This window comes from Hemicordylus capensis, chromosome 2 (genome assembly GCF_027244095.1).
Source record: "Hemicordylus capensis ecotype Gifberg chromosome 2, rHemCap1.1.pri, whole genome shotgun sequence".
Classification (NCBI taxonomy): domain Eukaryota; kingdom Metazoa; phylum Chordata; class Lepidosauria; order Squamata; family Cordylidae; genus Hemicordylus; species Hemicordylus capensis.
Genome location: NC_069658.1, coordinates 225892578 through 225920144, shown reverse-complemented (window position 1 = coordinate 225920144; position 27567 = coordinate 225892578). Strand labels below are relative to the sequence as shown.

At 45.3% G+C, this 27567-nt stretch overlaps 1 protein-coding gene across 3 annotated transcripts in view; it reads right to left on the bottom strand.

Annotated features, from left to right (window-relative positions):
* Positions 1–18767, bottom strand: part of LOC128347871 (tyrosine-protein kinase SYK-like) — a 56966-nt gene extending 38199 nt beyond the window's left edge. For 2 of the 3 annotated variants that reach the window (XM_053303095.1, XM_053303097.1), the window contains exons 1-2: positions 18027–18767; positions 1218–1669 (exon numbers count right to left, since the gene is read on the bottom strand). In XM_053303095.1, the coding sequence (XP_053159070.1) occupies positions 1218–1625 (408 nt within the window). In that variant the 5' untranslated portion in view covers positions 1626–1669; positions 18027–18767. Of the gene's footprint in view, positions 1–1217; positions 1670–2076; positions 2704–18026 lie in introns of those variants that run through there. The other variant, XM_053303096.1, reaches the window with a different exon arrangement.
* Positions 18768–27567: the final 8800 nt, after the last annotated feature.

Here is a 27567-nt window from a genome sequence, read left to right as displayed (position 1 = left end):
TGGAATTTGGTGGGTAGGTCTGTTTGGAGTTATACTGCACTAGCAACATTTGGAGCCATGCTAAGCAAAGCAGTTTATTAAGATAACAAGATGAAGTAGTAAAATAAGCCTATAACTGGCATATTAGAGCCAGCGTGGTGTAGTGGTTAGAGTGCTGGACTAGGACCAGGGAGACCATTCCCCATTCAGCCATGATACTTGCTGGGTGACTCTGGGCCAGTCACTTCTCTCTCAGCCTAACCTACTTCACAGGGTTGTTGTGAGGAGGAACTTAAGTATGTAGTACACCGCTCTGGGCTCCTTGGAGGAAGAGCGGGATATAAAATGTAATAACAACAATTAAAAATAAAGGGAGGAGATCTGGAGGTTTTTCACACCCTGCTTTTAGTTCACATCTCCTCCAGGACGGAGGTGTGCATTCACATTTCGGCCAAATATAAATTGAGGTCCCTGCAAGCTATCAGGGACCACTTCACACAATTCAGGTTTTCCATTACGTGTTAGAGTGTAGACTGATTTATATCTGGGGTTAAAAAACTAGACTTTTTTCATCAGTTTTTGGGTGCAACTTTGGACACGCAGTAAAGCCTTGCAGTAAACCCACAATAAAGCCTGTTTTGGGGGGAAGCTCCAGAGCTTGCAAAAACAAGCATGAATTGTCCCCTTTGCCAAGCAGGGTCTTCCCTGGTTTGCATTCGGGTGACTACCTGTGAGCACTGTCTGCTGTAAGATTTTCCCCTTAGGGGATGGGGTCTTAACTCAGTGGTAGAGCATCTGCTTGCATACAGAAGATCCAAGGCTCTGACTCAGTACAAGCCAGTTTCCTATGTTCTTTAAAATGTAAAGTTTATTTATATTTATTATTATTATTATTATTATTATTATTGATAAGCTGGTGATGCAATACACATATTTAAGGTGACTCCCAAGTACTCCTTTAAGACCTTCAAATTTATTACGTAAAAACAGAAGACAAGACCTTGTAAAAACGCTGTTTAAAATTTTGTTAAAAGCATAAAAACAAACATTTCAACGTCAAACACCAGCCTCAGTATTGTTCTTCCATCTTCTGTGGATCACCTGATTAAATTGTTCACAACTTTAATTACACACACTCTGACAGTAATTTCAATCAATGGGTACAGGGAGGCTTTACGAGTTAAAGGGCTTTAAAAGCCCCATGTGAAAAACTTCCTGGAGGAGAGGACTCATCCTACCTGCAAGTGCCACCTTTGCTGGACATATTCCCTGATTAAATTCTCCTTCAAGTCTTCGAACTGACTTGTTTTGGGTTCCACCCCCGGCGGCCGATTGCAGGGTTTCCTGAGGAGGCAGATAAGTCCGTCCACTTCGTCCGAGTGGTAGTCGATCAGCGCCACAGGACTCCTGTGGGACTTCCCCCCTGCAATGGCATATGAGCCGCTTTTCTCCTGCTCGATGGTGTAGTGGTACACCCGACTGTTATGCACCAGCGACAAGGCGAAGCTGCTCAGATAGTTCCGGCTCTGCCGCAGCAAGTAGAGCCCGTTGCTGAGACCGCCTTGCAACAGGTAGTCCTCCGCCTCCTCACGGGTGATGTTGCCGAAGAAATAGGCAAGGTGGCTGAGTGAATTTGCGGTGGCCATTTTCTTATTTCGCTTCTTGGTCTTTGGGACCGACTACTTGGTACCTGGAAGGGAGCAGAGAGGGAGCATTGTTTGAGAAAGAATAACTTAGTGCTTACTCGATGCCTGGAAGCTGTTAAGGTCTGGATGAATCAAAACAAGCTCAGACTGAATCCCACTAAGACAGAACGACTTTTACTCAGCCCTCATACCGGCCAACATCTGGATGTGAACCTTGTTTCAGATGGGGTGGCGCTGCCCCCAAAGAAGCTTGTTCGTGATTTGGGGGTCCTTTTGGACTCGCGCCTCCTGCTTGAACAGCAGGTGGAGGCTGCGGCCAGAAGTTATTTTGCCCAGCTTCATCTGATTCGCCAGTTATGCCCTTACCTTGATAGGCAGGCATTAATGACAGTGACCCAAGCCCTTGTTATCTCCCATTTAGATTATTGTAACGCTCTCTATCTAGGGTTACCTTTGAGGACGATCGGGAAGCTACAACAGGTCCAGAATGCAGCGGCTCACCTACTCATGGGTGCCAGAAAATATGACAGGGTAACACCTCTCCTGCAGTCATTGCACTGGTTGCCTATTTGCTTCCGAGTTCAATTTAAGGTCCTGGTTTTGATCTTCAAAGCCTTGTGGGGTTTGGCACCTGTCTACCTACAAACCCGCCTCTCCCATCCAGTTACATCCCATCCGGTCAGATCATCTCAGATGGCCCCTTTGTCGGTCCCTGATTTCCAAGAGGTTCGGGACCCATGAAAGGGCCTTTTCGGTTGCTGCCCCACTTCTTCGGAACTCCCTTCCCCTTCAGATTCGTTTAGCCCCTTCCTTAATGATTTTTAAATCTCTATTGAAGACTTTTCTTTTTTGCCAGGCTTTTGCCCTGTAGTTTACCTATTTTGTTTTTAATTTTTGTTAGTTACTTTAGTTTTTAATTTAGAATGTATTTTTAATGTTTTCTTGACTGACATCTCATTTATTTATTTATCTCATATACTGCCCAAACTTTAGTCTCATTTGTTTGTTTAAAATATTTATACCCTGTCCCTCCAGTGCAACACTGCTCAAGGAGGCTCACAAAATCAGTACAGCAAACAAAAACTATATTAAAACATAAAATTAATAACACTAATAGAAATTAATTAAAAACCAGAACCCATTAAAATAGAGGTGGCCCTATCCATCCCCAGCACAGCATCCTTCCAGTGGCTGTTGCTGGTGCCTATCTTGTGTTTCTTTTTTAGATTGTGAGCCCTTTGGGGACAGAACAGGGAGCCAACTTATTTATTTATTTATTTATTATTTCTCTACGTAAACCGCTTTGGGAACTTTTTGGTAAATAAAATATTTATCAAATTTGTTGAAACCAAATTAAAAAGTTGCAAGTTGAAAAAATGAAAAACCTGCCAGATCAGGGCTGGCTGGCCCACTAGGCAGGCACCACAGCTCCAAGGGCGTTTTTCACACAGCAGGCTTTACCACAAGTTCGAAGTTGCCCCCCAAAACCGACACAAAAAGTGGATTTTTTGACTCCAGATATCAATCGGGCTACACTTTAACATGCAATGAAAAACCCGAACCGTGTGTGAAGTCCTCCCCAATAGCTTGCAGGGACTTCAGGGTAAATCTGGCTGATATGTGAATGCACCCTGTCCGTTGTGGGCAGTGCCCACCTTCTGGTTTATCTCCTCCTTCATCCTCAGTGTGCTCCGTCTCCCCTGCCCACACCTCACTTTGCTATTACTATTGCGGCTGTTCAGGCGGGAGCCTACATCCTGGTTTCTCAAGTGCCTGGACCCAAACCAGAGACATAAGTTTTGGGTGGTATATAAATATGGACAAACAAACAAACAGGAAGTAAGTGGTGCACACGACAGTCGACTTGGCTGCAGTTGGGCCTGGTTGCTCTCCTCGCACCGCCATTAAGAGCTGCCTCTCAGGGAGACACAGAGTTTGGTTGGCCCAGAGGATCGCAAGGCCTGCACTGCTGAGGGGAGGGAGGTGGTGGCAATAGAGCAGCGATCCCAGTCTTTCTGTTGTGGGGATTGCCGGCACACGTGCCCCGCTGCCCTGCCATGGGCCTGTGCTTAGCTATGGCATCTTAGCTACGTAATGAGCTATGGCATATTCTGAGCCTCTTCGATGACTACTTATGACAACTCAGACATGCATGCCGTTGCTCTGCTAGGCTTGTGTCACAAGTTTAAATGCCTTTTGCAGTAACTCTGTGTATTATTCTGCAGCCATGAACGTCGACCCATAATGCCTCCGCCCTCACCAAAAAATACCCTATTTGCAGGCTCTCTGCATTGCACCTGCTTGTCTACTCCACCCAAGTCCTTTTGGCTTTTCTAGGTGGCAATCTTCTCAGGTGATCCTCTTTGAATTATTAATGTTACACAGGAAACCACAAGCACAAGGCTCTTCGGAATGTAAGTGCATTTACAGCTTAGCTGAAGGCGCCTAACCAGCTTCTCTGCTTCCTCCTGTGGCCAGTGGACATTCAGCACAGGGGCCTCTAGTTTTAACCAAAAGTAGTCTACTTCAGACACAGTTTGCAAAAGGCTGAACAGCAGGGAGGGGGGGAAACTGAGAAGACAAGTCTGGAATTAATGCCGTTTGAAGGATCCCCCAGAAGACCCACCTTGAGAAAATGACATCCAGCCTAATGCTGCACCAACACAATGAACAAAAGTGTGCCCAGGCAAGAGGGTTGATGGAGAAAAATGGAGAAAATGAAAAATGGAGCAAAGCCTGTCTGCAAAATGAAGGAAAGACTCCCTTTTCTCCTTCTCCTTTCCCTCCCTTTCCCTTTCTAACTCCACTCCCCACACTCTCTACAGGATCCCGCACTGGAACAAACTTCTACACAACAAAACATAAAGGATACTGAATAGAATACAACAGTTGAGCGGAAGCTCAAAGTCCATTTGTGCAAGCATTATGCTTGTGTGACAAGGACGAAAGATAGCTTTGCATCATTCCCTGCAACATATATTATTTTCATTATTTGATTTATATACCACTCTTCCAAAGGTGGCACAGGGCGGTTTATATAAAAATAAATAAAATTAAAAAACAATTAAAATTAAAAACCAGTTAAAAGCAGATTAAAATTACAATTAAAACTAGATAACATTAAAACTCAGACTATATATGGACTGCGATTGTGGTGGTTGGTACAGGCAGATCGGGGGATGTGGTAAAAAGGAGCCTCAGATGAGGCTATTTCCTACTCCTCTCGCCCCATCCCAGCTGCCTCGCTCTCCCTTGCTCTGCCAGGCTGCGGTAGCATTAACCCCCTGCGCATGGGCTGCTCATTTGCTCAGGTTCTCAAGCCAGCAAACAACCAGCCCACGCATAAGAGGTTGACACCATAACTGGGTGTGGCAAGGGAGAGAGAGTGAAGCAACCAGGACAGGGTGAGAGGAGTGAGAAGATGTTTCGCTCATTTGCCACCACCACCCCATCCACCTGTACTGGCTAACAGTGGACTAAGGATGAGGTATCGCAGCACAAAGCGTTTCACCGTTTGAGCAAGCGAGTGTACCTTGTTACACCAGTGCAACACTACTAGTCTGGGGCCCTCAACTCCTGTCTGTGGCTTCCAGCGGCATCTGGTGGGCCACTGTGCGAAACAGGATGCTGGACTAGATGGGCCTTGGGCCTGATCCAGCAGGGCTTTTCTTATGTTCTTATGACACAAGCTCCCACCGTAGTGGAACTAGCTAGCACAACATCCTTGTGCTAGTGCAACATTAATCTGGATGTCAGCTGATATTTTAAAAGTCAGAGTATACATTTATTTATTTATTTATTTATTTATTTAGCATTTAATATGCCGCCCACTTCAAAGAATCTGGGCAGTTTACAATGACATGTAAATAAGGTAACATTAAAAATTACAATCAAAAGGTAACATTAAAAACTGCAAACTAAAATAGATAATGGAAAGGAAATAAAGTAAACTACAGGGCCAATGCCCGGCAGAAAAGAAAGGTCTTCAGTAAGGAGTTAAAGACCAGTAAAGAGGGAGCTAGACGAATCTGAAGGGGAAGAGAATTCCAAAGGCCTGGGGCAGCAACCAAAAAAGCCCTTTCGCGGGTCCTAGAACTCTGAACCTCTCGAAAATCAGGGACTGACAAAAGGACCATCTGAAATGATCTAACAGGAGGGGATGAAATTGGATGGGAGACGTGATTCTGTAGGTAAAAAGGCACCAAGCCCCGCAAGGCTTTGAAGGTAAGAACCAGGACTTTGAATTGAATTCGGAAGCGAATGGATAACCAGTGCAGCGACTGCAGGAGAGGTGTTACCCTATCATATCTTCTGGATATTTTGGATACATGTGGAAAATTCGGCACATTCTTAAACCTACATAAGAACATAAGAACAGCCCTGCTGTATCAGGCCCAAGGCCCATCTAGTCCAGCATCCTGTTTCGCACAGTGGCTCACCAGATGCCGCCGGAAGCCACAGACAGGAGTTGAGGGCATGCCCTCTCTCCTGCCATTACTCCCCTGCAACTGGTACTCAGAGGCATCCTGCCCTTGAGGCTGGAGGTGTCCAACAGCCCTCCGACTAGTAGCCATTGATAGACCTCTCCTCCACGAAGTCATCCAAACCCCTCTTAAAGCCATCCAGGTTGTTGGCTGTCACCACATCATGTGGCAGAGAGTTCCACAAGTGGATCACGCGTTGTGTGAAAAAGTATTTCCGTTTGTTGGTCCTAGACCTCCTGGCAATCAATTTCATGGAGTGACCCCTGGTTCTAGTGTTGTGTGAGAGGGAAAAGAATCTCTCTCTCTCCACTTTCTCCACACCATGCATGACCTTATAGAGCTCTATCATGTCTCCCCGCAGTCGTCTTTTTTCTAAACTAAAAAGCCCCAGGTGTTGTAGTCTTGCCTCATAAGAAAGGTGCTCTAGGCCCCTGATCATCTTGGTTGCCCTCTTCTGCACCTTTTCCAGTTCTACAATGTCCTTTTTTAGATGTGTACCAGTTGCAGGGGAATAACAGCAAGAGAGAGGGCATGCCCTCAACTCCTGCCTGTAGTCTGCCAGCAGCATCTGGTGGGCCACTGTATGAAACAGGATACTGAACTAGATGGGCCTTGGGCCTGATCCAGCAGGGCTGTTCTTATGTTCTTAAATTTTAATGTATTTGATGTGTAACTAATGTGATATGTATTGAATGCTGGTCGTTGACCATAATGAATGGAATTGAATTGAACTGAAACTGACTGAAAGGATTAGCAACTTTTATCCAGACTAAGAAACACACACCAAGAAAAAAAATTTAAAAAATTTTTTTAAAGAGAAAAGCAGTGCTAATCCAAAGGCTTTGACAAACTGCGAGATAGGCACTTGCAAGACAGCACAGGCAATGCTACCAATTAGCAAGAAATTATATTCATAATTGATACTATATATGAAGAACTATATTGATTCTTATTGCCCCAGTCTGGCTTTTAAAAAATACAACCATTATTTGTTTAGAGAGTAAGGTCTTTGATTGAAGTTATATAGTTTGTGGTACAAAGTAACGAAGGATAAGCCATTAGAAGCCATCAAAATATATTTACAAAAGAAAGAAAAGTAAAAAGGAGTTACCGTATTTTATGGACTATAAGACGCTACGGACTACAAGACGCACCTTAATTTTAATCCAGTTTTTCAGAGTTTTAACATATTAAACTGTTAAAACATATAAGACGCTCCTGAATTTTGGCGGATATTTTTTGAGGAAAAAAGTGAGTCTTATAGTCCATAAAATACGGTAATTCAGAATGAGACACAGAAACACAAATTCCTAGCTTCCAGCAAGGAGAAGCAGAAAGCTATAAGAAGAAAAAGAAGAGCAGAAGCTTCCTTCCCATCACCACACACACACAAAAAGAAGAAATATCCCACTGATTTAAGGATCAGGAAGGGATGTGAATTTCAAAGATAAAAGAATAAGAGGCCAGAAAAATAAATAATAGTCCATCTGAATGCATTTCTTAAAAGTTTTTTTAAAAGCCAACATTTTTCCAGTTAGGTTAAGAAACTTGCAATACATTTTCTCACAAAGGCCAATATTAATGTTTACAGGCAAGCAGCCATTTCTGCCTTAGCATTCATTTTCAGACTGGATTTCCAAATTCACAGCCACATCTTTCCATCTCTGAAGTGTTAAAGAGTTTTGCTCCCATAACTGAGAACTCTCTCATACTATATCCTCAAACCACTAATTTGTTGGTCATCTGCATAGCCTGGTTATTTGACTGTGCAAATGAGCACTGCAGCCTCTGTGGCATAAGTTAAAACTGGGACTCTGCATCTTTTGGCTGGGGTGCCCCACCGGAATCAGACTTCACTTATAGGGTGCCAAAAACCCCAGGCCAGCCGTCTGTACTTTCAAAAACATTCACTTGTTCCAACAAACCCAGCTGCTAGTATGTAAGAATTTCACCAGAATGTTGGCTACTTTGCATTCATGTCAATTCAGCATGTACAAACTAATTAGGTTACGTTTCAAATGTCATTAATTTGGTTAACTGTATTACAGATGAACATTCGTTTGTCTCCTCTGTTAAGGAGAGGCACATACAAACTCACAAAGGAAGCTAGAAACATCACCGTGGAAATATAGTTTGTTGGAAGACATATTTCTAAAGCTTGCAAAACATACCTTATCAAAACCATTAATCACAATGATCAAACTCTTGTCCTAAAAAGCTAGACTCGTATTAACTTTGCCGTCCCGTTTCCTACTCTGAGGTCAAACATGGTATTCAAGAGGACCCAGCACCCCACAAAGCAGATCTGTGTCCCATGACATAAGAACATAAGAACAGCCCTGCTGGATCAGGCCCAAGGCCCATCTAGACCAGCATCCTGTTTCGCACAGCGGCCCACCAGATGCCGCTGGAAGCCACAGACAGGAGTTGAGGGCGTGCCCTCTCTCCTGCCATTACTCCCCTGCAACTGGTACTCAGAGGCATCCTGCCTTTGAGACTGGAGGTGGCCCACAGCCCTCCGACTAGTAGCCATTGATAGACCTCTCCTCCATGAAGTCATCCAAACCCCTCTTAAAGCCATCCAGGTTGTTGGCTGTCACCACATCCTGTGGCAGAGAGTTCCACAAGTGGATCACGCGTTGTGTGAAAAAGTATTTCCGTTTGTTGGTCCTAGACCTCCTGGCAATCAATTTCATGGAGTGACCCCTGGTTCTAGTGTTGTGTGAGAGGGAAAAGAATTTCTCTCTCTCCACTTTCTCCACATCATGCATGATTTTATAGACCTCTATCATGTCTCCCCGCAGTCGTCTTTTTTCTAAACTAAAAAGCCCCAGGTGTTGTAGCCTTGCCTCATAAGAAAGGTGCTCTAGGCCCCTGATCATCTTGGTTGCCCTCTTCTGTACCTTCTCCAGTTCAACAATGTCCTTTTTAAGATGTGGTGACCACAACTGTACGCAGTACTCCAAGTGTGGTCGCACCATAGTTTTGTATAAGGGCATTATAATGTTAGCCGTTTTATTTTTAATCCCCTTTCTAATGATCCCTAGCATGGAATTTGCCTTTTTCACAGCTGCCGCACATTGAATCGACACTTTCAACGAGCTGTCCACCACAACCCCAAGATCCCTCTCCTGGTCCGTCACCGACAGCTCGGATCCCATCAGCATATACTTGAAGCTGGGGGTTTTCGTCCCAATGTGCATCACTTTACACTTGCTAACACTGAACCGCATTTGCCATTTTGTCGCCCACTCCCCCAGTTTGGAGAGATCCTTTTGGAGCTGCTCACAATCCGTTTTGGATTTCACTACCCGGAAGACTTTGTTATCATCTGCAAATTTGGCCACATCGCTGCTTACCCCTGCTTCTAGATCATTTATGAATAAATTTATGAATGGCATGGAGCATTGCAATATGAAAAACACACCTTAGAACAGGGCTGCTTAACTTTGGCCCTCCTGCAGATGTCGGTCTACAATTCCCACAATCCCTGGTTATTGGCCTCTGAGCTGATTAGGGGATTTGAAGTCGGCGGCAGGAGGTGGGGGGGCTAAATTGAGCAGGCCTGCCTTAGAAAAATGATCTTTGCAATTCCATTCAGTTCCATTCCCAAGAACAAGAATGACCAAACTTTTGGGAAACAACGAGGGGAGAAGAAGAAAGAAAAGTCCTGCTGGATCAGACCGAAGGCCCCTCTAGCCCAGCATCCTGCTTTACTCAGTGGCCAACCAGGTGCATCTGGGGAGCCTTCAAGTAGGGAAAAGTTAACACCTGCCACCTCCCATTGGTGTTCCCTAGCAGCAGCATTTCGCCTCTGATGGTAATGAAACGATACAGCTATCAGATATAGCTGTATATTACTGTAAAATATACAGATGGTAATGAAAATATACAGCTATATTCAAGCTAGTATTATATATTCATTCATTCAATTTCTATACTGCCCTTCCAAAAATAGTTCAGGGTGGTTTACACAGAGAAATAATAAATAAATAAGATGGATCCCTGTCCCCAAAGGGCTCACAATCTAAAAAGAAACATAAGATACACACCAGCAACAGTCACTGGAAGTACTGTGCTAGGGGTGGATAGGGCCAGTTGCTCTCCCCCTGCTCAATAAAGAGAATCACCACATTAAAAGGTGCCTCTTTGCCAAGTTAGCAGTAGTCAACTATAGCCCTATGTATCCTCCATGAATTTGTCTAATTAACTTTTAATGCAGTCTAGATTGGTGGCCATCACCACACATCCTGTGGCACAGAATTCCATAGTTTATTTAACATTGTATAAAGAAGTACTTCCCTTTCTCTGTCCTTAGTCTTCAACAGATGATGCGTTCTAAAAGTATGAAAGAGAGAGTAAAACCTCTCTCAATCCACTTGATCCACAGCATGAATACATATACACCTCTATCATGTCCCCCCTCATGAGCTTTCATTCTAAACTAAAAAGTCCCAAATGTTGTAGTCTTTCTTCATAGGTAGGCTTGAGCCTGAAACGTTTCGGAGGCCATTATAGAGGCCTCCGAAACGTTTCGGCCACTGGGGCCATTTTGGCTTTCAGAGGCGGTGGGAGTGTTCCCTTAAAGGCGGGAGAGGGTGCACTTACCCCTCCTGCCGCATTTCCCCCACCAGCACTCCACTGTATCAAAGCCCCTCGGGGCAGCCGCCCTGTTGCCCTCATTGGCCAGAAGTGGCCAGAAGTACCGGGTGCGCATCCATCTGCTGTGCACGCGGGCGCACATGACGGGCACACACACGCCATGTACTTCTGGCCACTTCCAGCCAATGACGGCAAGGGGGCAGCAGGGAGGTACGCTGCCGACCCAAGGGGCTTTGATACAACGGAGCACCGGCAGAGGAAATGCAGCAGGAGGGGTAAGTGCACCCTCCCTCGCCCTTAAGGGAACACCCCTGCCATCTCCGGAACAGTTCCAGGCACATCCCTACTCATAGGGGAGTTGCTCCAGCTCCCTGATCATTTTGGTGCCCTTTTCTGCTCTTTTTCTAGCTGTACAATTTTCTTCTTAAAGAGCAATGATCAGAACTGTACACCATATTCTAAATGCAGTTGCACCATCTTTTTCAGATTTTGAAGAATTTGTTTGTGAGTTTTTGGTGAGAAATAAAGTCATACTTTCTGATTAACTACAAATACCAAATTTTGCATACACAATCCTGCCACTGAAATTAGCTGAATGCACTACTTTTTACAGCAGAGTACACTGGGGGGGGGAGAGAGTTTAAATAGTTCTTTTTTGTATTTTTATAAGAAATTATGAATATAATCATCATATTTTAACTGTTATTGTTCTCAACAGATTTTTTAACACTCAATAATCAGATCAGTACTGTAATTTAAAAATGACATCATGCCCAAGAGAAGATCTTTCAGATTCAATTTTACTATGATTCAAATATAATAAATTATTCAAGAAAATGAATGATGTTTGAAGTTGAAATCCTACAAAATTCAAACTGTTCTTTTACTTCCCTTTGGCAAGCACATTAATAAAAATTCATATATATATATATATATATATATATATATATATATATATATATATATCTTGAGTTTATAAGTGTAATCGACACAAAATGGCTTTGCTTGGACAACAGCGGGCCTCACCTACTAACAGATTTATATGACAGTTTTATTTCAGTTCCTTTCCTAATAATTTTGGATTATTACACTCTTCACATGTTCCACCATGCCCCAAGAGGGCTTTATGTGCTTCCCATGCTGTGTTTGTGTGTGTGTTGTTGTTTTGTTTTGCCTGCCTGCCTGCCTGCCTTCTGTGCCCACTTCAGTGTCTCAAGTTCCCCTCCTTACTTTCTTGGCTTCCACTACTGACCGCCTTGCTGCTCACCCAGCAATACATTAAGGCACTAAAGCAAAGAGAACTAAGAAAACACACAGGATTCTGAAACTACACTACCAATATGATTTCCCACTTCTCTAGTCTTCTTCTCTAGAAAAGCAGAGTTTCCAGTCTTGCCTTTTGCAATATGTACAATGTGGCTTTCACTTCAGTTTTGCCATCAAGTGTACAGAAACAATTGACACAGCCATGATGCAATATTTGCCAGCATAAAGTAACATACAACTGTGCATCATCTAGAGCGGTGTTTCTCAACCACCAGTCCATGAACCGGTGCCGGTCCATCAGGAGTTGAGTGCCGCTCCGTGCTGGTCCATGAGGAATTAATCCCCCCACAAAACAATTTCAAGCTGATGGGGGCCACTGCTTCTGGGAGCTCTCCAGAGCTCATTTCTAGGCTGGCAGCCCTCGCTCCTAGAATAACATTCATTTTGAAGAAGCTAAATGCCACTGCACCACGAGAGCCCCTGGTGGCACAGTGGTAAAACTGCCGCCCTATAACCAGAAGGTTACAAGTTCGATCCTGACCAGGGGCTCAAGGTTGACTCAGCCTTCCATCCTTCCGAGGTCGGTAAAATGAGTACCCAGAATGTTGGGGGACAATATGCTAAATCATTGTAAACCGCTTAAAGAGCTTCAGCTATAAAGCGGTATATAAATGTAAGTGCTATTGCTATTGCTAAATGAGTGTTATCCCAGCAGCGAGGGCTGCCTGCCCAGAAATGAGTTCTGCAGAGCTCCCAGTGGCAATGCCACCCCGGCTTGAAATTGTTTTAAGGGGTGCCTGGAGGTGGGGGCAAGGGGGACAACCCCTTTACTAACTGCTGATCCAGGAAACTGCACACAAAGAATGTACCAGTCCATGACTCCAAAAACATTGAGAAACACTGATCTAGAGACTGGGGTCTCTTTTCAATGCTGAGGCATCCATAGCTATTTCCAAAATAACCATAATCATACAAGCATGTCATTCTGGTAAGCAGGCACCAGAAAATAAAGCTCTAGGAGAAACATCTTTGTTTCATCATGGGGTTCCCCAGCCCCCAAAATTTTAATAACTTTCTATCCCAACATTTCTCTGTGCTCCATAAACCATTCACCATCACCACCCACAAAGAAAGGAGAAAGGAAAGGACTGTAGGAAAATTAGATTTTAAAAACAAAGTGGAGACAAAACTGGTTAGGTTATTGTTATTTAAAATATTTCTATCCCGTACTTCCAATGAAATATCACGCACAAAAATAGTAAAACAATAAATGCAATAAAAACAATCAACAAAATAAAACAATATAACATTAATGAAATTTTTTTAAAGTAAAATGTTAAAAACCCATCGCTGGAAATAAAATTCTAAAAGGCCTCTCTAAAAAGATGAGTCTTTGCATAACAACTGCAAAATGCCCTTGCAAAGAACTTTCAGGAGTACTGAAGTGAGCAGTGATGAAATCTACCTGCTATTAAGCACACAGATGTGATGGCTCAAAAAATCCCAGGCACCAGGGAACCACGGCACCTAGAAATTTAACTGTAGCACCTAAACTAGGATATTCAGAGGCAGAGTTATTAAATAAAATCTGTGTTTGTCCCAGGCAGCCCTGTTTCTGTTCTGAATATGTCACATGTAAAGAGGAAAGGAGAAGCCCATTTAACCTCCCCCCGCACAAAGTCTGTCTCTAAGTCCAGAAATGTTGTCAAGTGTCCACTGTCTGGCTTCTAAACGTTTGAGCTGGCTCCTAGATAAAAAAAAAAATTGTCAAGACCTGTAGTAAAATTATTAATCAAAAACCCTGGCAACCACTGAGGAAAATGCTGCCCCAAATAAATATGTAAAAATAGTTCAAGTTACAGAATCTTGAAGCACAGAGGCTTCAACCTCTTGATACTGAAGTCAGGCCCTAACAGAAGAGGAAGAGAAAGAGAAAGAGTGGGAGAGGCCAAGGCATTTTCTCTTTGCTGCACGGAACTTTGGGTGCAGCTGCACATAAAGACTGCTGCCTTCTTTTCTCCATAAAATGAATCGGGGTCCAATCCCATGAAAAAGCAAGGAGGGATTTTCTTTGCTTTCAGTTCCATTCCCAAGAGCCACAAGCTTTTGGGGAACACTGAAGGGAGGACAAGAGCATATGTGCACATGCTCACAAGTTTTTGGATGTTTGCTCAGTTCATTTTAGATCTCGCTCAGGCTGAATCAGGAAGGCCCCATTCTGAATGCACATGCACACAGACTGCCTTGATCCTGCTGCCCAGAACAAAACTCATTCCGCACAAAGATGAAAAAAATTAGAGGGACCACTGGACAAGAGACAGACATTCACACCCTGTATTGCAACACACAGGATATACTGAATTCAAGCAATTATACTCAAGGCGCACAATTTCCACTGGCTTACAGAATTCACATTTTGTTTGTTAACAACATACCTATGCGCTCTATGACTTTGTTGAGAGACAAATGTGTTCATTCTCATTGAAAAGGCAAACTTTAATTAAGCCAGAAGTTAAAGATGGCTATTTACGATTATTTATATACCACTTCTCAGCCAAAAAAAAGGGGGGGTTCTATATAAAGTGGTTTATGTAGAAAAAATAAAAAAGAAGGTGGCTCCCTGTCCCCAAAGGGCTCACAGTGTAAAAACACAGACAAAGCAGACACCAGCAACAGCCACTGGAAAGATGCTGGGCTAGGATTAAAAAAATTCAGTTGATCTCCCCGGGCTAAAGAGAATCACCACTTTGAAAGATGTCTCTTTGTCCAGTTAGCAGGGTCTGCACCCCAACCCACCATTTACACATTTAAAATGCTTCCATCCTGGGCAAAGTGCAGGGGCTTTTTTACACATTTATTCTGGACAGCACTGGTATTCAGTCAACTACTTATATTTGTAGAATAGTAAATTGAAAGGAAAATATCCACACTGACATGCAGCAAATACCGGCAAACCATTTAAAAAGCATACACAATTTCAGCCCCACTTAACCCAATTTAAACATAATCAATGATTTCAGCCCAATTTAAATGCAATCAATATTCACAGATCTTAGTCGTGGAATGTGACAAACTCAAAAGGATATCCTGAAGCAGAGGCTTTCACTATTTTTCAAGTGGGGTCACTTTGGCAAAAAAAACCCTTCAGCGTGAGAACCATTTCCCACTGTACTGACCTCCGCACTGTACTGGGAGGACCCTTTTGGAAAGATGGGGCCCTCTCACGATCTCTGGGAGGAAAGCACTGGGAAGGGCTCCACTCCATAGCACTCCATGTATGCCTTCCAAAATGGTGCAGGGGCTCAGGAGGGCTCAGATGCCCTTATAAGGGGCCCTACTGTCACTACTTAGTGGGAATGGTCACCTCCACATGGTGCCGGGGGACAGTGCTTCATAGAGCTGCCATGCCCCCCGGAATTTCGGGTTTCACCCAGATTTTAAGCATCTCACCCAGATTGCTTAGCCCACCCAATTTTGCCTGGATTTCAGCTTTCATTTAAAAACAAAAACAAAACAAAACTAAGCTCTAGCCCTTGTAGAAGCGGAGTTATGGAGCAAAACATGCAGTCACTATTTTGCTCAAAAATTATTTTCAAGCCAATTTACATATTAGGCACCCGGATTTGGACAGCCAGAATATGAAAACCCTATTCATAGAGACCCAATGAACAATTAGTCAAGAAGTTGCACTTGGGTTGATGGGGGGCTGCCATTGGCTGCTGGGGCCTTACAGTGAAGAACACTGTCATATTTGTGGTCTCAGATCAATATTGTATGTTAGGAAGAGTGGAACAATACTTTCGAGACCAACTAAAACAGGGGTAGGCAACCAATAAATTTGTGGCTAGGGATGCTGGGAGTTGTAGTTCAACAACAGCTGGCTGGCGAGACAAGGTTGCCTACCCCTGTTTTAGTTGGTCTCGAAAGTATTTTTCCACTCTCCCTAACATACAATATTTCCTACAAAAAAAATGAATAATCTGAATTTCATTTATTTATTTATTTTTCACATTTGTAGATCCCCTCTGGGTGGTTTACAACATAAAACAGATTAGTCATGAAAACCTTAACACAATTTAAAACCACACTCTGGTTAGAAAGCTGAGATGAAAAAATAAGCATTTAGAGACTTTTAAAAAGTTGTCAGAGACGGGGAGGCTCTTATTTCAGTTCTTATTTTGAACCCCAAACCAGCACATTATGAAATCCTTCACAGCATTTAGTTTTTGTTCCTGAGATTTTTCGCTAGGGAAGTACAAGGAGGAAGAATCAAAATGGAAGGGTCACAGACTAGCACAGAAGTGAAGAAATGGTTGTCTTGAGTTCTGTGGCAGAATGCTTAGGAAGGCGGAGAAAGCACATTTTTAATATTCTTTCTGATGCTGTATAGAAATTGAGATTTATCCCCATCAAGCCTATGAACAATAACTTAGAATCAATTCCTAATTTGATATAGATATATAACAACAAACAGGTACCAGGCACTGCATATCAGAGCATGATCTGAGAGATTAGAAGAGAGGCCATATAATGCTAACCCTTTAAAAAAAGCAGGTGCAGGATTCCAAGAGCACAATCTAACCATGTGCTGCAGGTGTGCTGAGAAAAAGCACCTTGACAGCTTGATCTAATAAGGAACAGAGGCTTTCCTCTGAACTCCCCTGAATTATCTCCACCTACATTATGCAGAAACAGTTAAAACACTATGGCTGACATCCTGACTGCATTACACAATACAAGTCGCACTAAAATTAAGTCATCCTTTAGAGCAACTCCCAAATAGTAATATTGAGTAACATAGTTTGTAAGTCAGCCTATTTTCTTAAATGAAAAAGGACACAGGATTGCTCAGTCTGGAAGCTGGTGTGGTGTGGTGGAGTGAGGGTGTCCATTTTGCCCAGAGATATAAAAACTGGGATGAGCATATTTATTTGTTCGTTTATATCCTGCTTTTCTTCTGAGCAGCCCAGTATATGGTTATGTTTGTCCTCACAACAACCCTGTGAGTAGGTTAGGCTGAGATATAAGCAACTGGCTCAGAGTCACCCAGCGAGTTTCATGGCTGAATAGGGATTTGAACTCAGGTGAATGTCACGAATCTTCAGCAGCGCCTCCCCGCTTTGGAATGCCCTCCAAGAGGGGCTTCCTCTGTCTCCTTCTTTGGTTTGTTTGTAAAAGAGCTTAAAAAAAAAAAAACCTTTTAAAGTAGCTTTTTTAAAAAGGCAGTATCCAAGTAACTATTTTTAATTAATTGTAATCCTGACTGCTGTTTTATCCTGTCCGTTTTAATTATGTTGTCTTCTAGGGTGTTTTAGTGTGTTGTTTTGGGTTTCATCATGCTTTATTGTGGTTGTGTTTTCTTGTGGTTTTTGTAGCTTATTGTAAGCCGCTTGGAAAAGTAGTGTGCTGGAAAGGCAGAACAAAACAAAACAAAACAAAAACAAATATGTAAAACCTTCCAAAAACTATCTTGGATTGTTAGAAGTATTCAAAGGGTGAACATGGATGAGGAAGTTAGAGGTGCAGGTTTTATTTCGACAGCGGGAAGGGCAATGCAGCCTCCTTGCTACTCCCGTCTCCAAACTAAGACATTCCCTTTTGCCTGGCAGGAGAGAATTCCGGATCAGCTGCAGGACTGATCAGGCAGAAATTCAACGGGCAAACCATCTCCCAGCAGAAAAATGCAGTGATGAGCCAAACCGCCCCTGCCTTTAGTCCTGAGAGAAAAGGTGGGTGGCCAGCCTGTCTTTCCATGGGCCCCCTATGATCAAGAGTTTCCCTTCGATGCCACTGCCCGCACAGATCTCCACCGGCGGGGGGGGGAGGGCTGCTGCCCCCCCGGCTGCCCCGATTCCCAATCCAGTGCGTGCGTCTCAGGAGGAGGAGGAGGGTGACCCCTGACTCCCTTCCTGCGGGCACCCTTGCCCGCAACCCGCTCCGCCTCCCCCCAGCCCAACTCCTCGGCCACAGAAGTCCACGGGAGCTCAAGTTCCCAAAGCCACCCCGGGCTCCTCAGCCCCCCTCCCCGAGGTGCAGCGCCTTCTCTTACCTGAGACTCTGGCCCACCGGAGCAAGGGAGCGAGCGGCTCCCCTCCAGACCTCCGCAGGGCAGGGCGCCGGCGCGAAGACGGGACCGCACCGCAGCAGGGCTGAGTTGCGCGGCGCCCTCGCCTGCGCGCGCGGGTGGAGCCTTCCTCCGCGCCCAAGAAGCCGTCCTCTCCGTCTGTCCGCCAGGAGCCACTGACTGAGCAGCAGCCGCAGCCGCCCGGCTCCTTTGGGCCCCGCCTGCTGGGCAGCTGGCTGGCTGTCCCTCCCAAGCGTCGGCTCCTTCCTCCTTTGCTCTCGCCCCAGCAGCACCCAGCTGAGCCAGAGCGACTTCCTCGCCGGGCAAAGGGGCCTCCGCCAGGGCCGCCCCGCCTGCAGTTGCTGAAGAGCTGCGGGGCCTTTGGGCGAGTCACGGGGAGAAAGGGCTAGGGCAGCAGGCAATTCGGGACTCCCCGCCCGCTCCGTCGAGAGCAGTGCATCGGGCCGCTCCTGCGGCTTCGAGGCTACCAGCCTGTCGCAATACTGCTGTTGCTATGAAGCCACGTGAACCGGGTGATCCACTCACGCCCCCTTGTTCCTGCAAAGCGTCCCTTGTCTTGCGCTCGTTCGGCCACTTTGGTTTCTTTCCCCCCGAAGGCACAGACACTGTCGCTGTGTCCAACAGGTGCAGGGCAGGCAGGGATTCACCAAATGCAATCGCTGGGCAAGGACTGGGAAGCCCTGAGTTCAAATCTCCATCCAGCCATTAAAGTCACTGGGCGACTCAGCCAGGGCCAGGCAAAGCCCACCCGAGTGTCTCCTCCCACTCCCCCCTTTGCCTCCCCGGGCACCCTCCATGCCACAGTCTCCGCTGCAGGCAGTGGGCATGCAATAGGAAGTGTGCGCCTCCCCTCCTCGCCACTGCCTCTACCCGCTGCATTACAGCTGTGGTGAGAAGGGCAGGCAGGTGGGTGGCAGGGAACATCCACTGCTCACCCGCCACCTCTGCTGGGATAGCAGGAGCAGAGGGCAGCGATCCTGGGCCCCACGTGACCCAGGCTGTCACTGCCCCTGCTGGCTTTGCACCCTAAACGTGCGCTTTGCTCAGTTAGCAGGCCTGCTGGCCCTGCTCTGTGTCAGTCACTTCTCTCTCACCCAGGTGGGCAGCCTGACTGCCAGCGGCCCATGTGCAGCCGCGGCCACTCCCCCTGCCCCCCCACATCTGACATCAGATGCGGGGGGCGTGGTCTGGCTCCCAAACGGAGCCTTGAGGCTCCGTTCTGGAGTTGGAGTTCAATTCCCAAAGGGGCCATGCGCCCCCACTCGGGAGCTAAACCAGCACCCCTACATCTGATGTCAGATGCGGGGGGGTGTCGGGGTCCCCAAGGTGCTGCCCTTGATTGGGCGTGGCCAGGATTCTTTGAAGCCATTGGCCCAATGTTGGCTCCGCCCCTGCTCTCAGCTTAACCTACTTTACAGGGTTGTTGTGAGGATAAACATGACCACATACATGCACAACACTGGACTCCCTGGAGGAGGAGCAAGATCTACTGTATTTACCTTAATTGAAGATGACTCTGAATTTAAGATGGCTCCCCTAAAACCAAAAGGTTATACCTGTATTTATCCAAAAGGAAGAGGACCCTAAATTTAAGACAATCCTTACTCCAAAACAAAAATCTTATACTGGATACAAGGTTTTTAAAATTATATATAGTAACTGTGATCAATAAAGATGTATGAGTGACCTTAAAACATGCTGGCAACCTCCAGGCTTGACTACTGCAATGCACTCTATATGGGGCTGCCTTTGTTTGTTGTCTGGAAGCTGCAATTGGTGCAGAATGCTGCTGCCAGATTGGTCTCCAGGGAGTTATTTGCACACGACTTCATGCTGCGGGGTAAATGTTTACTCCGGCGTTTTCAGAAAAGGTAGCTTAAAACCAGCATTTTAAAAACCCGGGAATACCTCAAGATAAGCTAGAATTTGCAAGACAAAGCCCAACTTGTGTGTGGAGTGGGTCCAAGGATCTCAAAGGGACCTTTGGCTGGTGTGTGAACGCACACACTCTCTCCCGAAGGAGATTCGGGGTAGAAGCCCTGTGTGTAAAGCCTCCAGGACCTCCCATAGAGACCATATTACTCCGATTCTAAAAGATCTACACTGGCTACCAATAGATTTCTGGGCAAAATACAAAGTGCTGGTTATTACCTACAAAGCCCTTAACGACTTGGGCCCATGGTATTTAAGAGAACTCCTTCTTCATTGTGAACCTTTACCCCGCCGCCGATTAAGAACTTCAGGAGAGGTTGGTCTGAGGGTGCTGCAAGCCCATCTGGTGGCGACTCAAAGGAGAGCCTTCTTTGTAGTTGCCCCAGGACTGTGGAATGTACTTCCTGCTGAGATTAGAGCTGCTCCATCCCTGTTGACTTTTAGGAAACAACTAAAGACACATCTTTTCAGCCAAGCTGTTTAGCGGGTGAGTTTTTTATGGACACTTTAATCTGGTTTCTATATTTTATGGAAAATTTAATCTGGTTTTAACTGTTTTATTCTTGGTTTGTTTTATTCTTGGTTTGTTTTATGCTGCAAACTGCCTAGAGACTTGCATAGTTGGCAGTACACAAATTTATTGAATAAATACATAAGTCTGCACATAAAGAAATCCCCTCCCCGCATGATTGCCAGTACTTTCATAAGCACCAGCATTTCTCATGCTGCATCTCACTGTTTTCCTTTGTGAACTCAGAGTGTATGTTCACTAATGTTGAGAAGGAGAGGAAGGGTCACTTGTTGCTAGCAACTGAGGTCTACTTTTGAGTAAGCAGCTGCAGATCTTAGTGGAAACACGGGTCAGGGTGAGAGCCTCAAGTGCGGTTTACTTTTGAGAAAGCCCAGCCTGCAGAGCTTGGTGAAAGTATGTTTTCTCCAAGCTCTGTAGCTGCTTACTAGTAAGTGAATCCCACTTGGAACTTCTTTTCAATGAAGTATGTCTGAGACTTTAACTTTAAAGATACATTTAACATTTTCTCTGTGGAAATCAATGGTTTTGATTTGATACTAGCTTTTTAGTTTTGATATGAGCCTTCAGATCCAAGTCCCTCCACATGGCAACACAAGCTTCTCTTTGTTTACACAGGAGTAAATCCCACTGAGCGCAATATTTATTTATTTATCAGTCAATCATATTTCTCTACCGTCTGACATGTGCATCCCTAGGCTGTGTACATGTTAAAACACATCAAATCAAATATAAAATAAATATACACATCAAATATAAAACAGGATAAAACTATTAAAAGTATTATAATATTAAACCAATTAAAATTAATTAAAAGCCTGATAAAACAGGTGTGTCTTAAGGGTCTTTTTAAAAATAGTCAGAGATGGAGAAACACTGATTTTAACAGGGAGTGCATTCCAAAGACCCGAGACAGCCACAGAAAAGACCTGGTCCTGAGTAGCCACCAAATAAGTCAGTGATAGTCATAACCAGATCTCCCTAGCTGATCTTAATAGGTGGTAGGGTTCATGACAAAGGAGGCACTCTCTTAAATACCCTGGACCCAAGCCATTAGGGCTTTATTGGTAATAACCAGCATAATAAACCGGCTTTATTGGTAATAACCTGGTTATTACCAGGTTATTGGTAATAACTGTTATGAGCTTTATTGGTAATAACTAGCACTTTGTATTTTGCTTGGAAACATAGCAGCAGCCAGTGCAGTTCTTTTAAAATCAGTGTTATATGGTCTGTTCAGATTAGACCAGTCTCGCTGCTGCAATTGTAGTTTCCAGACGATGTACAAAGGCAGCCACACATAGAGTGCATTACAGTAGTCAAGCCTGGAGGTTACCAGTATATGTACCACTGTTTTAAGATCATTTCCCTCCAGGAATGGGCATAGCTGACATATCAGCCGAAGCTAATAAAAAGCACCACTGTCTGTTGCTTCAGCCTGAGAATTCAGGGAGAGCTTAAGGTTCAGGAGCACTGACAAACTACGTACTTGTTCTTTCCGGGGGAGTGTAACCCCATCCAGAACAAGCAGAACTAAACAGGTTCGCTCAAGTTCTGAACCCCACCCCAGTCAGTACCTCTGTCTTTAATTTCAGCATGTTATCCATCACTGCCTCCAGGCAGGCATTTAGGGAAGTTGTACCATTACCTGATGAAGTTGATATGGAGAATTAGATTTGGGTGTCACCAGCCTATTGATAACACCCAGCACCAAACCTCCTGATGATCTCTCCCAGCAGTTTCATGTAGATGTTAAAAGGCATTGGAGACAGAATGAGCCGTGTGGATCTCTCCCACACTGCAGAGCAACAGTTTCCAAGAACATTTCCAGATGGGGCTTTTTGACCACTTCTCCTCTGGAGCGGAAGGTGTGTATTCACATATCAGTCAGATTTACCCCAAAGTCCCAGCGAGTTATCAGGGAGCACTCTAGACACGATTTGGGTTTTTTATTGCATGTTAGAACATAGCCCAATTTATGTCTGGGGGGGGATCAACTTTTTGCATCTTTTGGGGGGGGGCGCAAATTCAAACTTGCACTAAAGCCTCACAGTAAACCCACAGTAAAGCCTGCTGTCTGGAAATGCTCCAAGCAATACCATCTGGAATCTGCCAAAGAGGTAGGAACGGAACCACTGTAAAGCAGTGCCACCCAATCCCACCTCCCTCAGGCAACCCAGAAGGATACCATTGTCGATGGTACTGAAAGCCTCTGAGAGATCCAAAAGGATCATCACACTCCCTCTGTCAATACCCAATTGGAGATCATCCATTAGGCCAACCAAAGCAGTCTCAACCCCATAGCCTGAAAGCCAGTTTGAAATGGGTCTAGATAATCTGTTTCCTCCAAGACTGCCTGGTGCTGAGAAGTCACCACCCTCTCAATCACCTTGCCCAACCATGGCATATTTGAGATAAGTCTATAATTGGCTAACTCTTGAGGGATCCAATGCAGGTTTCTTCAAGTAAGGTTTAATAATAGCCTCCTTAAGGCAAGGAGACATCCTGCCCTCCCTCAGAGAAGCATTTAAAATGTGTACCAGACCCACTTTGATAGTACGGTTGGTAGATAAAATGAGCCAAGTTAGGAACATAGGAAGCTGCCATATACCGTTGGTCCATTTAAAGGTAAAGTGTGCCCTCGAGTCGATGTCAGCTCCTGGTGACCACAGAGCCCTGTGGTTTTCTTTGGTAGAATACAGGACCCACACAGTATGAGACGATGCCTTTCAGCATCTTCCTATATAGCGGCTGCTGCCCGATATAGGTGCTTCCCATAGTCTGGGAAACATACCAGCTGGAATTCGAACCAGCAACCTCATGCTTGCTAGGCAAGTCATTTCCCGCAGCACCATTAGGTGGCATTTAACTCTGTATTATTTACACAGACTGGCAGTGGCTTCTCCAAGGTTAAAGGCAGAAGAATCTCTCCCATCCCTATCTTGGAGATGCCAGGAAGGGAACTTGGAACCTTCTTCATGAAAGCATGCAGGTGCTCTTCCCAGAAGGCCCCATCCCCTAAAGGGGATATCTTACCAGAGGCACTCTTACCCCTGGACCTTGATGCCCCAGTCCGTGGCCTCTGAGGTCCAGGGGGCTTCCAAAGGCCCAGGGGGGCCTCCTGCCACCACCCGACCCTGTGCCCACCCCACCACTGCCCTACAGCACCAATCAGTGGTGCTGAAAACTTCAATAATTCTAGCTGCCATGTGCATGGACAGGGGGTGGGGTGTGTGGGAGGTGAGCCAAGCAGGCCTCCCCCACCCGTGGGGGAGCAGACAAAGTGGGAGCGGCCACTGGATGTGACCGTTCAGCTTGCGACACTCTATTCTAACCGTGCAGGCATGCTGGAGCGCCTTGCAGTTCTCAAGGGCTGCTGGGGTGAATGGGCAGGCCCAGCAGCCTCTCCCACTGTGCCTGCCATTACCACCACCACCACGGGGGTAGGGAAGGCCTCCTCGGCTCACACCCCACACCTCTGGCCGTGCACATGGTGGCTAGAATTATTGAAGTTTTCGGCGCCGCAGGCAGTGGCATGCTTCCAGGGAGGCCCTTGAAAAATGTAGGTTCCCTTAAAAAAAATAAACTTAAAAAAAAACCCCTTTAGCTTTGTTTAAACCTTGCAGCGGGGGCGGGGGGGCACAGGGGTGGCCTCCCAAGCCCTTCAGGTCCAGGCACCAAAATTACCTACGTGCGCCCCAGTGCTTACATATGCAGTCTCCCATTCAAATGCAAACCAGGGTGAATCCTGAATAACAAAGAGGACAATTAATGCTTGCTACCACAAGACTAGTTGAAGGGTCAAGAGAACAGGTGGTAGAACATACAGTCCAAAGCAGCTTGTCCACATCCTCAGGAGTCACAAACTGCAAGTGTTCCAATCTGATCCCTTCCGAGGAGTTGCTGGACACCTCCTTAGTAGACGCCTCAATAAATGTGGGCTGCAGCCTCAGCCTCTCAGAGCAACTCACCTGAAGCTCCTTGATCACAGCCCGCTGCCCCAGCAGGGATTCCTGTATGCTTATTTAAAATGAATGAATTAAATGAATTAAAATGAAACACACACACACCCCACACACACACTTTCTAAACTCAAAGAATTTGGAAAAAACATCCTGGATTCGGGAGAAGATGGGAAATGTCAAAATAAATAAAAATACATTCCCATGCCAAAGAAAGTAGTGGGGGGAGCTGGTTTACCACCTTTCACAGCCAGGAGTCCGGCCAGGTAGGAAAGTGACCACCCTGCCTTGCACTGATTTTGGACACATCAAGTGGGAGCAGGGGCATAACTATAATAGGGCCAGGGGAAACAGTTGTCTGGGGGCCCACTGCCTTGGGGGGCCCCCCAGAGGCAAGTCACATGACTGACTTCCCCAGCCGTGCACCCGCCCAGGCTTCCTTCAGATATATTCATCCTCCAGAATCAATGTGAGTGTTAAGACCCGGAGCTATCAGAACAGCATGTCTTTCTCTAGTATCATTAAATGACTTGCATCGTCCACAATTTACAAAACCTTTAAAAGAACAATTTAGGATGATGTTCTATAATTTACGATGATGTTAGGATGATGGCACATAGAGTGTGTGTGTGTGTGTGCTTTTTGTTACCACTCTTCAGCCTCATTTAAGATTTCTTTGCTTCATGAGCTGAGCTTCAATGGGCATTTTAAAATCTTGTCTCTGGGCCCACTCCAACCTTGCTACACCCCTAACTGTGTGCTTATTTGGAGGGGCGGGGCGAATGGGTGCAATCCCATGCAATGTATCCAGCTCCATAAAACAATGCAAAACATTTCAAAATGCCCATGTTCTTATCATTACTCATCATTACATATTGTTACCTTATCATTACATATGCTTTATAATGCACACATAATCATTCACAAGAGACAAAAAGAAAGAATAAGCTGAACACACCGCTTTCTGCTCCAGCTGTCCTGGTCTGAAATGATTCGTACACAGGTTTGAAAGCCAGGAATTTTCTGGCAGCTTCAGAGAACTCCTTCCAGAGAACTTCCAGGAGGCACTCCTTCTATGCAAAGGTGTGAGTGGAATAAAACACAGAGCAGGTTATGCAAGATGAATGGGGCGGCTGCCATGTCAAGGTGTTCCAACAGGTAGATTCCCATTGGGCAGCTTCCATCAGTTTGTTGTGCAATCTTGTATTACTCATTTGGAAAGTGAAGGGAGGGATCCATAAGGGGATGGAGAGACTTCAAAATAACCATGATCTGTGCATTCATGTCCTGAAAAAAGATGGTCTCCTGATCTTTAAAAAGGTATGCAAGCTTAAGCTATAAAATTAAAGTATGCAAAGATACTAGAGCTTTCTAGAGTGTATTTTCTTGGCATTTATTGATTTATTTTATGTATTCAGAATGTTTCTATACCACTCAAAACTTGTGTCTCTGGGCAGACTACAATTAATATCATTTAAAACATCAAAGCAAGTAACAATTAGAATCATTTAAAACATTACAAACATTTAAAACTCAGTATTAAATTTTTAAAACTATAAATCTAATTAAAAGCCTGAGTGAATCAATGTAACTTTGGTGCCTTTTAAAAAGTTGCCAGAGAGCTATGTCATGCCAGGCCTCTCAGAGGCCAATTGCGCAGGCGCGGCAGCCTCCAAAATGGCCACCGTGCCGAGGGTAAAGACCCGAACAGGCCGAAGAGCCAGTTGAACGGGCCAGTTTGGGCTGCATTGAGGCCAGCGGGGGGAGGGGGAACCTCCGCCAACCCACCCACACCTGCCAACTCCAACAATTACCCCGGAGGGAGTAAGTGCCTTCAAAAAAAAATTTTTTTTTCATTAAAAAAAAATCGTAAACCCCCCAAAAGTCAGGGGGTGTTCAGTCTGAGGTCAGACTGAACAGGGGATGGTTGGGTTCAACCCCAAACCATCAAACCGAACTGGTTCGATGTCAGACTGGCTCAATGTCGAGCCAATTGGCACATCCCTAGATATTATAAGCCATGTCGGGCAAGGATCAAGAGGGCAGGTGGTAGGCTGCACCATTCCAAGCAACTTGTCCACATCCTCAGGGGTCACGAACTGGGTCATCACATAAGAGGAGCTGCTGGACACCTCAGCATCATACTCTGTAACAATTGTGGAGTTTAAATCTAAGTCGGCCCGAATACAAGATATTTTGTCCACAAAAAACTCATTAAAAATGTCACAGTGAGTAATTGTTGGTTCTAAGTACTGATTCAAGGGGGAAGGGGTGTACATTAGTCCCTTTGTGACCCTGAACAACTTTGCCTGACATGAACTTGCAGACGCAATACGAGAGGAAAAGTATCGCTTCTTTGCCTCACATATTGCCTGAGCATAGATCTTCAAATGCTTTCTATGTAATAATCTGTCAGATTCCAGTCGAGTCTTTCTCCACTTGCGCTCTAGTAATCTATCTCACCACTTCAGCCCCCATAGTTCTTCCGTATACCAAGGGGCCAGTTTCGAAGCGGGTTGGAGAGGATGCTTAGGAGCAATCGTGTCTACTGCCCTGGTGAGCAAGTTGTTCCAATTCTCCACCAGAGTGTCGGCAGGGTCACCAGCAGAGCCAACACTAAATCCCAACAAGGCTTCTTGGAATCCTATTGGATCCAGTAACCTTCTTGGGCGGACCATCCTAATGGGCTCCCCGCCCCTGTGGAGGTGGGAAGTGACCGTGAGTCCAGCCTTAACCAGATGGTGGTCCGTCCATGACAATGGGGAAATTACAGGAGTCCCCACCTATGGAACACCACCCTCCTGTTCACAGTGAAAAACCAGATCAAGCATGTGACCAGCAATATGTGTTGGTCCCAAAACCACTTGGGATAGGTCTATAGTTGTCATGGCCACTATGAACTCCTGAGCTGCCCTGGAAAAATTGGTCCCAAAGTGAACATTGAAGTCACCCAGCACCACAAGCCTCGGAGACTCCAACACCAAGCCTGAGACAGAGTCTGTCAGCCCAGTTAGGGACTCCAGGCTGTGGGGCGATCGGTACACCAACAGAAGTCCCAGTCTATCCCTGGTCCTCAAACTTA